At 44.9% G+C, this 16,145-nt stretch overlaps 1 protein-coding gene across 1 annotated transcript; it reads left to right on the top strand.

The window, feature by feature from the left end:
• The first annotated feature begins 1,644 nt into the window (after positions 1–1,644).
• On the top strand, positions 1,645–15,881 carry LOC125350626 (NXPE family member 3-like). Its single transcript, XM_048345353.1, has 6 exons — positions 1,645–1,701; positions 6,911–7,734; positions 11,354–11,429; positions 11,667–11,673; positions 12,058–12,270; positions 15,349–15,881. Exons 1-6 carry the CDS (start codon positions 1,645–1,647, stop codon positions 15,879–15,881), a joined length of 1,710 nt encoding a protein of 569 aa, XP_048201310.1.
• Positions 15,882–16,145: the final 264 nt, after the last annotated feature.

Here is a 16,145-nt window from a genome sequence, read left to right as displayed (position 1 = left end):
AGAAACACAACCTGCCGCTGCTGGGGATTTTCTCGGTCCCCAAGGGTATTTTCTCGGTGCCCTGACGCCTGGAAGGGATTTTCTCCATCCCCCTGGCGACCTCCGAGGGATGGGGTGTCCCCAGCATCCACTGCAGCCCTGGGAAGCTGTACTGCGTCCAGTTTCTCTCCGGTGGGCCAAATCAACAGGAAAAACTAGCTTAACAAAAAAGCATTTACAGCTTAACAAAAAGGCAACACATGTGGTTCCGTAGGCTTGATTTTCTGGTTTGTGCTAAATTTCAGCAAAACCATATCAGTCAAGGTCACTCCAGTTCATTCTAAGTTGGGGTCAAATGGAGTCACCTAGCTTTTAGACTGGCCCCTTCAATATGAAACTGTAACCCCTCTGTACATCACCTTGACAATAAAGATATTAAAAAATAAAATAAAATAATTTAAAAGGCAGAAGTAGCACTGTGGCTCAAGTGGTAGAGTTCTAGCCTTGAGCAAAAGAAGTTCAGGGACAGTGCCCAGGCCTTGAGTTCAAGCCCCAGGACTGGCAAAAAAAGGGGGGGTGGCGGTGCTGGGAATATGGCTTACTGGTGGAGTGCTTGCCTCATATACATGAAGCCCTGAGTTTGATTCCTCAGAACTGCATATACAGAAAAAGCCAGATATGGGGCTGGCTCAAATAGTAGAGTGCTTGCCTTGATGGAAAAAGCCAGGCAAGAATGTGAGTCCCTGAGTTCAAGTCCCAAGGACTAAAGGGTTTTTTAAAGAAGTTAAGTGAAGGGCTGGGAAGGTGACTTAGTAGTAGAGTGCTTGCCTAGCATTCATGAAGCCCTAGGTTCGATTCCTCAGCACCACATAAACAGGAAAAACCAGAAGTGGTAATGTGGTAGAGTGCTAGCCTTGAGGAAAAGAAGCTCAGCGACAGCACTCAGGCCTGAGTTCAAGTCACAGGACTGGCAAGAAAGAAAGAAAGAGAGAAAGAAAGAAAGAAAGAAAGAAAGAAAGAAAGAAAGAAAGAAAGAAAGAGAGAGAGAGAGAGAGAGAGAGAGAGAGAAAGAAAGAAAGAAAGAAAGAAAGAAAGAAAGAAAGAAAGAAAGAAAGAAAGAAAGAAAGAAAGAAAGAAAGGAAGGAAGGAAGGAAGGAAAGAAAGACTTCAATCTTCAGATCTCATCCTCTTGAGTAGTTGGGATTACAGGTGTGAGCCACTGTCTCCTACTCTGCATTTACTTCTGATGTGCTACCTTGACACAACCCAGAAAACCTTTACGGACCAAAGCCTCTAAAATAATAAATTCTTCCTCTAGATTGAAGTTATTTATCTTAGGTATTTGGCCATAAGGAAGGTCAGTTGACTATCATAATTCCTGAGTATCACAAGCACTGAACTAGAAAATTTGAGGATGTAAGTGTGCCATGTATCCATGACAGGTGGCAATGTATACAGAAACTGCAAAGTTGCCAAGGTAAACCACACCTTGACATAAGGTCAGACTTATGATCTGTCTGCCTGAATATCTGATTCATACTTATAAATGAGAAGAATTGCTCAAGTGTGATTCAGTGCTAGGGCATCAACTTAGTGAGTGTGAAGCCCAGAATTCAAAACCTTTAGTACCAGCAGCAAAGGAAGAGTCTAGGCTACATAAATCCCATGGAGCTGTTCAAGAGCATCAAGATGCTGGCCATCGGATTAGCCTTTCTGACCTGGGTGAGTACTTCTCTTGCCTTCCTTTCTTCTCTTGGGTTTGGATTGCTTAAATGCTCTTATTCAGAAGAAGAGTCTGAGGAAAACTCTCAGTTTTCTTATATTCACTCCTGGGTGATTTCAAGAACTGTACATACATCGTAGAATGTCAGCCTCTGAACTAGGGTGAGCAGGTTGGATCAGGGAATCTAAGATATAAACCCAGAGAAAGGTTATTGTGGAGAAAGCACAGTAGAGAAAATAAGCAATGGATTGGCCTGGCCTTTTTGTTTTTATTTTTGTATACAAGGCAAGCACTCTTGCCACTAGGCCATATTCCCAGCCCCTTGTTTTTATTTTTGCATTTTGCCTTTCAAAGGTGTTTTCCTTTCTGCTCCAGTGTAAGAGAAAGACGGGAGAGTCCACAGTGTTCAGCTCAGCATGATAGACAGAAGGGCTGGGCAGAGTGGCACATGCCTGACATCCCAGCAATCCCAAGTCCGATGCAGGAGGGTCATGGTTTCAAAGACCCTATCTGGAAATCAAACTAAATGACAAAAGGAGTTCAAACCCCAACATGTTAACAAAAACAAAGCAAAGCAAAGCCCAAGCAGGAAAGAACATAAAATTCTTATCTTCAATTAATCACCAAAAAGCCAGAAGTAGAACTGTGGCTCAAGTGGTAGAGTGCAAGCCTTAAGCAAATGAAGCTCAGTGCCCAAGTCCTGAGGTCAAGCCCCAGGACCAGCACAAAAGGGGGGATGGCTAGAAGGAACCATTGTTGCTTTTTTTTTTTTTTTTTTAGAAAAAGCATTTAGGAGAAGGAATCTCCTGATCATCCATCAGTCAAAACTAATTTCAACTCATATTTTAACAACTGATAGAGTTGTCAGTATTTAAACAACAGGATGTTTGCCTTCAAAATATAGGCTTAAAAGGCCAGGTGCTGGTGTTTATACCTGTAATTGTAGCTACTCTGCAGGCTAAGATCTGAGGATCAAAGCCCGTCAGGGTAAGAAAGTTGGTGAGAGACTCTTATCTTTAATTAACCAGCAAAAATAAATAAATAAGCTGGGCACTGGTGGCTCAAACTGGTAATCCTATCTATTCAGGAGGCTGAGATCTGAGGATCTAGATTAACAGCCAGCCTGGGCAGAAAAGTTCATGAGACTGGAAGTGGTGCTATGGCTCAAGTTGTAGAGTGCTAGCCTTGAGCTAAAGGGCTCAGGGACAGCACCCAGGCCCAGAGTTCAAGGCCCACGACTGACATACATACATACATACATACATACATACATACACACACAGAAGTGGAGCTGTGGCTCAAGAGGTAAGAGAGCCTGCCCTGCCTTGGAGAAGAGAAGCTAAGGGATAGTACCTAGGATTCAATTAATAAACAAACAACAACAAAAATATATAAGATTTTGCTTAAAATGTAAATGATCTACTATATGAATTGAGGAATTGGACTTGTAAAGTAGTGAGTTTAACAGGATTATTCTGATACCTTAGGTGCAGTGTGTTATGAAATGGAGTCATTTTCTGCACCATCTGTTAGGAAACTAAGTCTTGAGTGTTAGCAAAGACCAAGTGGACAAAAGGAGAGAAAGAAGTCAGAGACATCAAGAGAGCAGAGCAGACTTTAATCATTACTGCAGAGGGACTCCATGTTTCACAAAGCAGGAAGTGGGGGCCAGGGTTCTCATATATCTGAGGGAGAGAGTTTCTTTGGAATGTCTCTGTAGTTGTAGCAGACAGCATATGGCTCTTGCAGCTCTGGCACTCGGTGAGCTTTCCCACAAGTTCCCACAAGGTCGGCAGTGAAGCTTTGCTTAGAATAACTCAAGGACAGGAATAAGATCCTAGGGAGATCTTCAGTAGGGGGTTTCTGAAGGGGAAGGGTGATCAGTGGTCCATAGGAACAACATTGAGTTGATTGAATTGTGAGAATAAAGAAGATTCCTATCACAGTGAAAGCATTGATTTCTTTTCCAAAGGAACTTTGGCCTATGGTCAAAGGGAGCCTGACTTTTTGGTATATGTAAGAAGAAGCTGTCTTTTCTATCCAACTAAAATGTCTCCATGAATACATACTGGTATTTGCTGGAATCACTTGCCTCTTGACTTCAGTCGTAGCTATCATGTGTGTTGTTTGTGACCAATAAGCCATGTCAGTGGTATGCATCAAGGGAGTTAAAGAAGAGAAACACACACAGGTACCCTCCCCAGCTTGAGTTGGAACTTTACCAATTAGAACCATCAGCAACCCTGTTTCTAGCCAGCCATGAGGAGAAGGATGTGTGCTTTTGCCTCCCAAAGGACAGCTCCCCAGCCCCCATAGGGATCTTTCACTGACAGTTAAAGTTCTTTCCAACTTCCTTGTATTAGCCCCATCATCCTGATAGCCAATTATTTTTTGTTTTAAATTGTGAGCCTGAGGGGCTGGGGATATGGCCTAGTGGTAGAGTGCTTGCCCCCTATACATTAAGCCCTGGGTTCAATTCCTCACCACCACATATATAGAAAATGGCCAGAAGTTGCGCTGTGGCTTAAGTGGCAGAGTGCTAGCCTTGAGCAAAAAGAAGCCAGGGACAGTGCTCAGGCCCTGAGTCTAAGCCCTCCAGGACTGGCAAAAAAAGAAAAAAAAATTGTGAGCCTGACTCTTTAGCAACAAGAAGGGACACCATCACCCCTGGGGTTGTAGATAAACCTTGCCTGGGGTGGCCAGTGAGCTCTGGGAACAGGGGCAGATCACCCTTCTGTAATCTCTTCAATCTCTTGTGAATCTATTCATTTTGGACACTAAAGGGCCCTTGTGTGTTTTCCACTGTGTAGTGGTCAATCTTTTTCTCTTCTTAGACATTAAGTGATAACTGTCATACATAAAAAGCACACATAAAAACTTTAAGTGCCCAATAAAAAGCAAACACACCACACCTAGGTACCTTAATGTAAATGAAGAAATAGAAGTAACTAGCGGGAACCTCCTCTTAGGCCCTCACTTCCGTCACTATTACCTTTTTTTTTTTTTCATTCCAACGTGGCAACACCTGACTTAGAGTAGTATAGTTAATTTTCACCAGACTTTAGATTTCATAGAAACATAATCATAATGTGCCAGGTACTGGTGGCTCACACCTATAATCCTAGCTACTCAGGAGGCTGAGATCTGAGGATCCTGGTTCAAAGCCAACCAGGATGGGCTGGGAATGTAGTTTAGCTGTAGAGTGCTTGCCTATCATGCATGAACCCTGGGTTTGATTCCTCAGCACATAAACAGAAAAAGCCAGAAGTGGCATTGTGGCTCAAGTAGTAGAGTGCTAGCCTTGAGCAAAAAGGAAGCCAGGGACAGTGCCCAGGCCCTGAGTCCAAGCCCCAGGACTGGTAAAACACACACACACACACACACACACACACACACACACACACACACACACACACACACCAAACAAGCCAGCCAGGGCAGGAAAGTCCATGAGGCTCTTATCTCCAATTAACCACCAGAAAACCAGAAGTAGAGCTGTGACTCCAAGGGGCAGAGTTCTAGCCTTGAGCAGAAAAACGCAGGAACAGTGCCCAGAACCTGAGTTCAGGCCCTATAACCGCCACCAACAACAAAGAAATGGGGGAACTGGCAGGGAGGGGGAAGGAAGGTGGGAGAAAAGTGAGGGAAGGGTAACAATTTTGACACAAAATGCACTCACTACTTTATCTGTGTAACTGTAACCCCTCTGCACATCACCTTGACAATAAAATTAAATTTTAAAAAAGAGAAATAGCTGGGAAGGTGGCCTAGTGGTAGAGCGCTTGACTAGTATGCATGAAGCCCTGGGTTCAATTCCTCAGCCCCACATAAACAGAAAAGGCCAGAAGTGGCGCTGTGGCTCAAGTGGTAGAGCGCTAACCTTGAGCAAAAGAAGCTCAGGAACAGTACTCAGGCCCTGAGTTCAAGCCCCAGGACTTGCCAAAATGAATGAAAGAAAGATATATTATCATAATATGTACTTTTTATGTACCATATTTTGTGAGATTCTTCTATGCTATTGTGAGAAGCTACTATCTGTTCATTCCCATTTGATGACAGTATTTTGAAAGATGTACTTCAATTTATTTATCTATTATTCTATTTATCATTTGTACTGTTTGTGGACATGTCTATTATTTTCAGTTGGGTATATTTTATTTGTTTATATTTTTTGTACCAGTTCTGGGGTTTGAACTCAAGGCTTTCCACTCTTGATTGGCTTTTTTCAAGGCTGAAGCTCTACCACTTGAGCCAGACCTCCACTTCCAGCTTTTTGGTGGTTAAGAATCTCAAGGACAGGGGCTGGGGATATGGCCTAGTGGCAAGAGAGCTTGCATTGTATACATGAGGCCCTGGGTTCGATTCCCCAGCACCACATATACAGAAAACGGCCAGAAGTGGCGCTGTGGCTCAAGTGGCAGAGTGCTAGCCTTGAGCAAAAGGAAGCCAGGGACAGTGCTCAGGCCCTGACTCCAAGGCCCAGGACTGGCAAAACAAAACAAAACAAAACAAAAAAAACACAAAGAATCTCAAGGACAGGGTCTGGGAATATGGTCTAGTGGTGGAATGCTTGCCTCACATACATGAAGCCCTGGATTTGATTCTTCAGCACCACATTTATAGAAAAAGCCAGAAGTGGTCCTGTGGCTCAAGTGGTAGAGTGCTAGTTGAGCAAAATGAAGCCAGGGACAGTGCTCAAGCCCCAAGACTGGCAAAAAAAAAAAAAAAAAAAAAAAAAGAATCTCAAGGATAGCCAGCCAGTGGTGGCTCACGCCTGTAATCCTAGCTACTCAGGAGGCTGAGATCTGAGGCTCTCAGCCAGGGAAGGAAAGTCTGTAAGACTCTTAGCTCCAAGTAACCACCAGAAAACCAGAAGAGGTAAAGTGGTGCTGCTGTGGATCAAAGTGATAGAGTACTAGCTTTGACCAAAAGAGCTCAAGCACAGTGCTCAGGCCCTGAAGGCCCTGAGTTCAAGCCCCAGGACTGACCAGAAAAAAAAAAAAAAAGAATTTCATAGACTTTTCCTGCTTAAGCTGGCAGCTAGGATGACAGCTGTGAGCCGCAGGCGCCCGACTGAGGTACCCCCTTCAAATGCAGGTAGTGGCGATTCAAATGTCAGTTACTGACAAAACAGTGCTGGGCAGGCAGGACACCTGGGTGCCACCTTGCAGAGGGGACTAGCTTGGGTGAATGGAAATCTCCTTCAAGGAAGGAAATGTGAAAAACTCAAGCCACTCACAGATTCCTCTCTCTCTCTCTCTCTCTCTCTACTTGCAGACCTTCTATGTCAAGATGTTCTGGCCCGACAGCACTGTCTATCAACCCCCAAGGCTCTATCTTGCCTCTAAAAATACCTCCAAGACCACAAAACCTCCACCCCTCTGGAACTCTCTCCCTCAGGAGCTTGCCAACCTGACCAGTCTTCTCTACTGGCCTCAAACCCCGGGAGATGGGAAGGATCTTTTGGCCTCCACCAGCCCCCAGACCTCCACTTACCACCTGAGGGGTCCTGGCCAGGCCACCTATGTCCTAGGGGACCACCTAGAGGCCATCCTGGTGGCCAGGGACCACAGGGGCAAGCCCAAGACTCATGGTGGGGATCTGTTTCAGGCACGGCTCCTGGGTCCGGAATTAAGAGCAGGGGCACCAGGGGATGTGAAGGATCTAGAGAATGGCACCTACCTGTTGTCCTTCCCCCTGCTCTGGGCTGGGAGGGCTCAAGTTCAAGTCCGACTGATCCATTCCAGCGAGGCAGTTGGGGTTCTGCGGAGAATCTGGAGAGAGAACCAGGCCACAGTTAATTTTAGAGGCTATTTCCGGGGGATGAAAGGGACGGAAGAGATTGTGATTTGTAATGCTGATCCCCATGCCACAGGAACTAAAGGGTCTACCTGTCAATACAGGGATGTGGTTTCTGGTGAGCTCTGGTTCTGTGCTAAGCCCCCTACCCTCCCCTGTAGCTCCTTAGTTGGTCATTCAAGTGGAAGTTACCTGAAGGTGACCACACATGAAGAGGATGCTTTGCTGGCGTGGTAAGACATCAAGAATCTGGGGTAGGTCAACCCTAAATCACATCCCGCCTTCTCAATTGCTCCCTCGTGCCCACTGCCATTTATTTATTCCCTACTCTCAATCATCACATGTTGGTTGAGCACCTACTATATGAAGACAGGGCTACACAGACATACACTGCTGCTTAGGCTATTTATTCAGATGCTAAGATTATATATTCATTGATCTTTGGCTTAAAGGAAAAGAAAAGACAAAGTGCTTAAGATAGAGCAAATCATCTCAGGGCAAAAGTGGCTTGAGTGCTTCATTTACTTCTCTAGATTTCTGTCTTCACCTAGATTTTAATCTGAGACTGCATTGTTGTTTAGAGCCTTAATTATTTGTCCAAGCATGGTAGCACATACCTAGAATCCCTAGTTACTCAGGAGACAAAGACCAGGAGAATCAGTTTGAAACCAACCCAAGCCCTCTTCTCCCTAAAAATGACACCATCACCTCACCCAAAAAGCCACACATGGTGGTTTGTGTCTAAGCAAGAGGCCATAGATAAGAGCATTGAAGAAGCCAGCCTTGAATAAAAATGGGAACTCTCTCTAAAAAGTGATTTAGGCAAAAAGGGCTGTGGGCATGGCCCAAGTGGTAGAACACCTCCCTAATAAAGCAAAGCCAGAGTTCAAACCCCAGTACACAGCCCAAAATTTTTTCAATATTCAAGATTACATAAAGTTTTTAGATTTGGTGACTCTATTGTACATTTCAACAGTTTTTTTTAATTTCCAGAATGTGGAATGTGACCATTTGACTGTATCAACTAAGTATAATGTCCCTGAGAACCATCCAAGTTCTTGCATGTATCAATAATTTATTCTTGGGCTGCCCTGAGCATGATGGCAAACACTTGTAATCCTAGATACCCAGGAGGATCATTGTTTAAAGCCAGAGTGGATGACAGCCTAGGACCTTATCTGCAAAATAAACTAAATCTGGCCAACAGTGACTTACACCTGTAATCTCATGCTCTTGTTTAACTTTTTCCCTCAAGATTGGTTGGTGCTCTACCATTTGAGCCATACCTCTATATCCAGCTTTTTGCTGGTTAACTAGAGATAATTGTCTCATGGAATATTCTTCCCAGGCTGTTTTGCTTTTTTGTTTTTGTTTTTTTCCAGTCCTGGGACTTGAACTCAGGTCCTGAGCACTGTCCCTGGATTCTTTTTGCTCAAGGCTAGCACTCTATCACTTGAGCCAAGCACCACTTCTGGCTTTTTCTGTGTATGTGGTGAAGAATCAAACCCAGGGCTTCATGTATACGAGGTGAGCACTCTTGCCACTAGGCCATATTCCCAGCACTTCCCAGGCTGATTTGAACCGCAATCCTCATAGCTTGACTTCCTAAGTAGCTGAAATTACAGGCACAATTTTTCTCTAGTATTACAGTTGTTTAATCATTCACTCATAGGAGGACATTTGAGGTATATCTAGCATTTTGCTGTTATCAGCAAAACTTGTATGAATCTTCACTTATAGGATTTTATGTGCACATAACTTTTTACTTATTTTATTTTAATTTTTGCCAGTCCTGGGGCTTGAACTCAGCCTGAGCTCTGTCCCTGGCTTCTTTTGGCTCAAGGCTAGCACTCTGCCAACTTGAGCCACAGCACCACTTCATGCCTTTTCTATATATGTGGTGCTGAGAAATTGAACCTAGGGCTTCATGTATACAAGGCAAGCACTCTTGCCACTAGGCCATATTCCCAGCCCACAACTTTTTATTTCTCAGGAATAAAGGCCTGAATATAATTTTTCAGTTTTGTGATTGGCAGATGTTTAGTTTGGTAGGAAATGGTCATTTTGGGGGACCAGGTGACTGAATTGTATTATAGTCTCACTAGTCATGTAATGGAGCTCTTGTTTCCCTCAGTTCTGCCCAGCACTTTGTGCAAATACTACTTTTACTTATGTGCTTGGTGGCGATTGGGGGTCTAATCCAGAGGCTCTGCACAGGCTGGGCAAGCACTCTTCTCTGAAAGTTCACAAAGTATCTCTGAAGTTACTTACGTAATAGAAGATCTAATGAAGTAACCGTGAACTGTCAGATTGAAGCATAAGTGAAGACAAGAATCTAAGTAAAGAAGTAACAGTGTGATAATTTATTTTTCTTTTAAGCCAAATTTTACTTTGTTTTATTTTTAGTTATTTGATCTGGGTTTTATTTGGGGGGGCGGGTCAGTTGCAGGGCTTGAACTCTGTCCTGGGCACTGTCCCTGAGCTTTTTCACTCAAGGCTAGTGCTCTACCACTTGAGCCACAGCTCCACTTTGGCTTTCTGGTGGTAAGGTAAAAGTCTCACAGACTTTCCTGCTTGAGCTGGCTTTGAACCACAATCCTCAGAACTAGCCTCCTATGTAGCTAGGATTCCAGGTATGAGCCACCAGTGCCCAGCCTATTTGATCTCTCTCTCTCTCACACACACACACACATACACTCTTGCTCTCTTGCTCTCTCTCATATATCTGGGTATTGGTGGGGTTTTTTGCTCAAAGCAGCATGCTACCACTTAAGCCACACCTCCACTTCTGCCTTTTTTTTTTCTTTTTGTAGAAGTCCTGGGGCTTGAACTCAGGGCCTGAGACTAGCGCTCTACCACCTGAGCCATATCTCTTGCCACTAGGCCATATCCCCAGCCCCGACCTGAGCCATATCTCTACTTCTGACTTTTTTGCTGGTTAATTGGAGATAAGAGTCTCACAGACTTTCCTGCCCGGGCTGGAATCAAATCACAATCCTCAGCTCTCAGCCTCCTGAGCAGCTAGGATTCTAGGCATTAGATACCAGCACCAGGCTAGCAATTCAACCTCCTTGATACAATTATTATACACTAAAAATAATGACAGGGGAGTACACAGGTTCTGTTGCTAGGCAGGTGCCAGAGGGAAAGAGGAGGGCCAATTGAGAGAGCTAATGAGAGTGATAATGGTCAAAGTACTTTATATGCAAGTATGAAAACAGAACAATGAAACCTGCTGAAACTATCTTAAGAAGAGGAGAGGAGAGAGTAACAGAGGCGGTGGGTGGATGGAGTACACTGTATGAAGGTATAGGAAAGTCACAATAACCTCCCTTTTACAACTAATGCATATTAAGAAAAGAGCCAGGTTCTAGTGGCTCACACCTGTCATCTTAGCTACTCAGGAGGCTGAGATCTGAGGATCACAGTTTGAAGCCAGCTGGGGCAGGAAATCTCCAATTAATCACCAAAAAGTGGGAAGTAGAATTGTGGCTCAAAGTGGTAGAGTGCTAGCCTTGAGCAGAAAAGCTAGAGAAGGGAAGGGAAGGGAAGGAAAGGGAAGGGAAGGGAAGGGAAAGGGAAAGGGAAAGGGAAAGAAAGGAAGGCTCTGGTGGCTCACATTTATAATCCTAGCTACTTGGGAGGCTAAGACCCGGAGGATGTTGGTTAGAGGCTAACCAGAACAGAAAAGTTCCCCAGACTTCATCTCCAAAATAATTAGCAAAATGCTGGCCTGGAGGTATGGCTCAAGTAGTAGAATGCCAACGCACTAAGTTCAAATCCCAGTCCCACAAAAACACAACCAACATATAAACCATTTTACCTGATGATCTTCCCTCCCTCTCTCCCTAGGAATGTGACGGACAAGCTGCTTCCTGAGGGCATCTCTCCATTCTTGATCAGTCCCCAAGCCACTGGGAATATCGGTGTGGGTAAGGGGGAACTGGGAGATGCTAGAGAGGGGTGGGCAGTGTTAATGACTCAAATTGATTTTATTTCTCTAAGCTCCATTTCGAGTTTGGCTTCTCCCTGCCAGAGCAGTGTTATATAATGGTTAGTACTATGGGCTGTAAATGCTATATCCCTGTCCATCACACTTGTCTTTATATTTGTTCATGTGGCTCGAGTAGTAGAGTGCTTGCCTTGATGGAAAAAGCCAGGCAAGAATATGAGTCCCTGAGTTCAAGTCCCAAGGACTAAAGGTTTTGTAAAGAAGTTAATGAAGGGCTGGGAAGGTGGTTTAGTGGTACAGTGCTTGCCTAGTATTCATGAAGCCCTGGGTTCGATTCCTCAGCACCACATACACAGAAAAAGCCAGAAGTGGGGCTGTGGCTCAAGTGGCAGAGTGCTAGCCTTGAGCAAAAAGAAGCTAGGGACAGTGCTCAGGCCCTGAGCTCAAGCTCCAGAACTGGCAAAAGAAAAACAAAACAAGTTAAGTGACATGATACATGTCATAGCATTTAGGAGACAATCTAATCTATTATCATAAAGCTTGGTACATTAGCTCTTTTTTTAAAATTACTTTGCCTGTCATGTTTTTCTCCTTCTGATAATAGCTCTGCCCCCCAGGCAGCCATGCCACCCTGGCCTCCGCTCTCCAAAGCCCTCTGGCTTCTATTACCAAAACAAATGGCACTCGCTGTCCTGTTCTGCCCGCTCCTTCTCCAGTGTGGACAGCATCCTGGACTGCCTGGCCGGCCACGTGGTCCACATGATGGGGGACTCAACGCTGCGGCAGTGGTGGGAATATCTTCAGGACACTGTGCCTTGTGAGCGGTGGAGAGGGGAGGGCAGGACACGAGGTGGGGGAGGTTAGCCAAGAGATGGGTGGGGCAGGGGCCCTTTGTGAATAAAGGAGAGGTTGTGCTGCCTTCCTATTTCAACAGAAGTATGTAACCAGGTCAAACCACAACATAAACGTTTCAAATAACACAAGGTGGATTCCAAGAGCGAGCATTTCCTCTTCTAACTAAAGTTGAAATGTTGGGCTGGGAATATGGCCTAGTGGCAAAAGTGTTTGCCTCATATACGTGAATCCTTGGGTTCAATTCCCCAGCACCATATATATAGAAAACGGCCAGAAGTGGTGCTGTGGCTCAAGCGGTAGAGTGCTAGCCTTGAGCAAAAAGAAGCCAGGGACAGTGCTCATGGTCTGAGACCAAGGCCCAAGACTGGCAAAAAAAAAAAAAAAGAAACCAAAAAATAAAATAAAATAAAGTTGAAATGTGAGGGGCATAAAATTCAAGCTTTTGTCCCTCCCACCTCAATTTATTTGTGTGTGTGTGTGTATGTGTGTGTGTGTATGTGTGTGTGTGTGTATGTGTGTGTTTATGCTAGGGCTGGAACTCAGAGGCTGGGCACTGTCCCTGAGCTACTTTTACTTACCGCTAGCACTACCACTTCTACAACTCTACTTCTAACTTTTTGGTTGGTTAATTAGAGATGAGTTTCATGGACTTTCCTGCCTGGGCTGGCTTCGAACCTTGATCTTTAGATCTTAACTTCCTGAGTAGCTAAGATTACAGGTGGAAACCCTCAGTATCTGTCTCTCTCTCTCTCTTTTTCTGTGTGTGTGTGTGTGTGTGTATGTGTGTGTGTGTGTGTGTGCAGTACTGGAACTTGAACTCAAGGCCTTGATGCTCTTGCTCCCTCAAAGCTAGTGCTCTACCATTTGAGTCACACCTCCAGACCAGCTTTTGGCTGATTATTTTGGGGGATGGGATTTAAATATGGCCTTGAAGGAGTATCTAGGATTACAGATGTGATCATGTTTTTATACACAATTCAAATGAGATTATCATAGCTGGGTGCGGGTGATTCATATCTAATTCTAGCTAGCTACCTAGGGAAGTTAAGATTGAAAAATTACGGTTCAAAGCTAGCTTGTGAATAAGTCTGAGAGGCTCCATTTTCCAAAAATAACTAGCAGAAAGCCAGATATGGCTCATGGTAGAGCTGAATGAACATAAGGCCCTAAGTTTAAACCCCACTACCCTACTCACAAAATGATGATTATACCCAAAAGTAATTTAATAATTCCTTAAATCTAATATCTAATTTATCACCAAATTTCCCAGACCAAGGCCAGGCGCCAGTGACTCAGCCTGTAATCCTAGCTACTTAGGAGGTTGAGATCTGAGGAACATGGTTCAAAGTCAGCCTAGACAGTGTTGTAGGAAGTACAGCTGACTCCATTTTGACTAGGGAAACATAGTAGGAAATGTTGGGGGGAGTAGATCAACCTTACCCCAAAATTCTGCTTCTGTAAATGGCTTAACTGGTTATTTGCTCTACTCCCTGTGTCAACTTCCTACCTCTGTGCCACGCTTGCTTTGTTGTGTGCTCTACCCCCTGCGTCAACCTCCTATATCTGTGAACTTATTGCATGCTCTACCCGCTTTTTCAAGCCCCTACATCTGTGCTACACTTTTATAAACCCCAATTTGAGGACTGCTCAGGGTCACAGTAGCAGTTTCCGAGTCTACACTGTGTTCCCGGCTGGTCAGTCTGCTTTTCACTGTCGCAGTTCAGCTCCTGAGTCTGTGTTGCGTCCCTGGCCAGTCCACTTTATGCTTCCCCAATAAATCCATATTTTTGCTCGAGATTTTCTCTGAGTGGTGGACTCTTGGAGGGACAGGGAATCCCCTCCCTCGAACCCTGTAACATTTCTAACCCCGTAACAGTAGGAAAGTCCATGAGACTCTTATCTCCAATTAACCACCAAAAAAGTGGAAGTGGCGCTGTGGCTCAAAGTGGTAGAATGCTAGTGTTGCGCGAAAGAGCTCAGGGATAGTGCCCAGGCCCTGAATTCAAGCCCCACAACTGACAAAAAAAAAACACACCAAAATATCCCAGATTGTCCTCAAAAGCCTATATAATTTTCAATACTTAGTTGTTTTCTTTCTGCTTATTGTTAAGGCAGGGTTCCTTTTTGCCCAGGTTAGCTTGGATTGCAATCCTCCTGGTTATGCTTCCCATCATAGCTGGAATGTTGAGATGAAGTCGCACAAACTTTTTTTTTTTTAATCTTAAATAACTTCAGACTCTGCTCCTTACAACCCCAGCCTCCTGAGTAGCTAGAATAACAGTGTGAACATTGGGAATTCAGTTTCATACTGTTTTTTTTTTTTTTGTCAGTCAGGGCTTGAACTCAGGGCCAGGATGCTGACTCTGAGCACTTCTGCTCAAGGCTAGTGATCTACCACTTTGAGCCACCGCACCACTTTCAGTTTTTTGAGTGGTTAATTGGAGATAAAAGTCTTATGGGGATTTTGCTGCCTGGGCTGGCTTCAAACCATGATCCTTTGATCTCCACTTCCTGAGTAGCTAGGATTAAAGGTGAGTCACCAATTTCTGGTAACACTCAAAGTTTTTTGTGTGCACGTTACCAGTACCACTGTTGCCTGACTTTGGGTGTCTTTTTATTTCATTTTCTTGCCTAATTTCTCTGGCTAGGACTTTGAAGAATCCTAGCACTTGATTTCAAGGAACTTTTCTTGAGAGAATCATAGCTCAGGGGCAACCCAGCCTAAAGGGAGATCCTATCGTGACAATAACCAATGCAAAAAGGGGGCTGGAGGCCTGGCTCAAGTGGTAAAGTATCTTGCCTAGCAATTTTTATGAGTGTGTGTGATTCAAGGGGCTTAAACTCAAGGCCTGGGCACTGTCCCTAAGCTTTTTTTTTTTGCTGAAGGCAAAATACTGTATCCAGGATTACAAGTATGAGCCATCAGTGCCCAGCTCTGCCTAGAAATCTGAGCTTCAATTCCCTAGTAACATACACACACATACACGAGACAGTGCACAATGTGATATGACTCGATCCTTCTCTTTCCTCATCCCCACAGCCCTGAAGCCAATAAATCTACACTCCGTGTATCAAGTGGGACCCCTGATGGCCGTGGAGACCTCTCGGGGCATTGTGCTGCACTGGCGAGCCCACAGCTGGCCCTTGCGCTCTCCCCGCACACCTGTAGCTGCCCTGCACTCTGTGGCCAGGGAACTGGACATCATGGTTGGGGGCCCCCACACTGTGGTGGTGTTTGGTCTTGGAGCCCATTTTACCACCTTCCCTCCATCCATCTTCAGGCGACGTCTGGCAGGGATTCGAGCAGCTGTGATGGCCCTGCTGGCCCGGGAACCCCACACACTTGTGGTCATTAAACTGGCCAACACTGGCTATAAGTCTGTGTATGGCAGTGACTGGTTGACACTGCAGGTGAACCGGATGCTCCGAGCTTCCTTTGCTGACCTCCCTGTGGCTTTTGTGGATGCCTGGGAAATGACTTCCAGCCTGGCTGTGCCTGACAACATCCACCCAGGAAGGCTCATTGTCCAAAATGAGGTGGACGTACTTCTGTCCTTCATCTGCCCATCCTGAGTGCTCCTGAGTGAAGTGCCAGACTTTGAAGTCAGGCCCCACTTTACCACGTGAACCCTACTTTACCACGTGAACCTGAGATAAGCAGGCCCTGTAAGCAGACCCAGGGCAAGCTTATTAGGGCCCAGCCAGTCAAGAACTCTAACCCCTGGGAATGCTCAACTCTAACCACTGAGGTGCCAGACTTTGAAGTCAGGCCCCACCACGTGAACCCCATTTTAGAATCGAACCCTGAGCCAATCAGATTTGTACCTGTGTTCTAAT

The sequence above is a fragment of the Perognathus longimembris genome, chromosome 1, assembly GCF_023159225.1.
Source record: "Perognathus longimembris pacificus isolate PPM17 chromosome 1, ASM2315922v1, whole genome shotgun sequence".
Lineage (NCBI taxonomy): Eukaryota > Metazoa > Chordata > Mammalia > Rodentia > Heteromyidae > Perognathus > Perognathus longimembris.
This window is presented reverse-complemented; position numbering and strand designations above follow the sequence as displayed.

Coding starts and splice junctions, on each gene's coding strand:
- LOC125350626 (XM_048345353.1), top strand. CDS start 1,645: ATGGAGCTGTTCAAGAGCATCAAGATGCTGGCCATCGGATTAGCCTTT. Junction 7,735..11,353: donor GAGGATGCTTTGCTGGCGTG/GTAAGACATCAA, acceptor CTCTCTCCCTAG/GAATGTGACGGACAAGCTGC. Junction 12,271..15,348: donor TCTTCAGGACACTGTGCCTT/GTGAGCGGTGGA, acceptor TCATCCCCACAG/CCCTGAAGCCAATAAATCTA.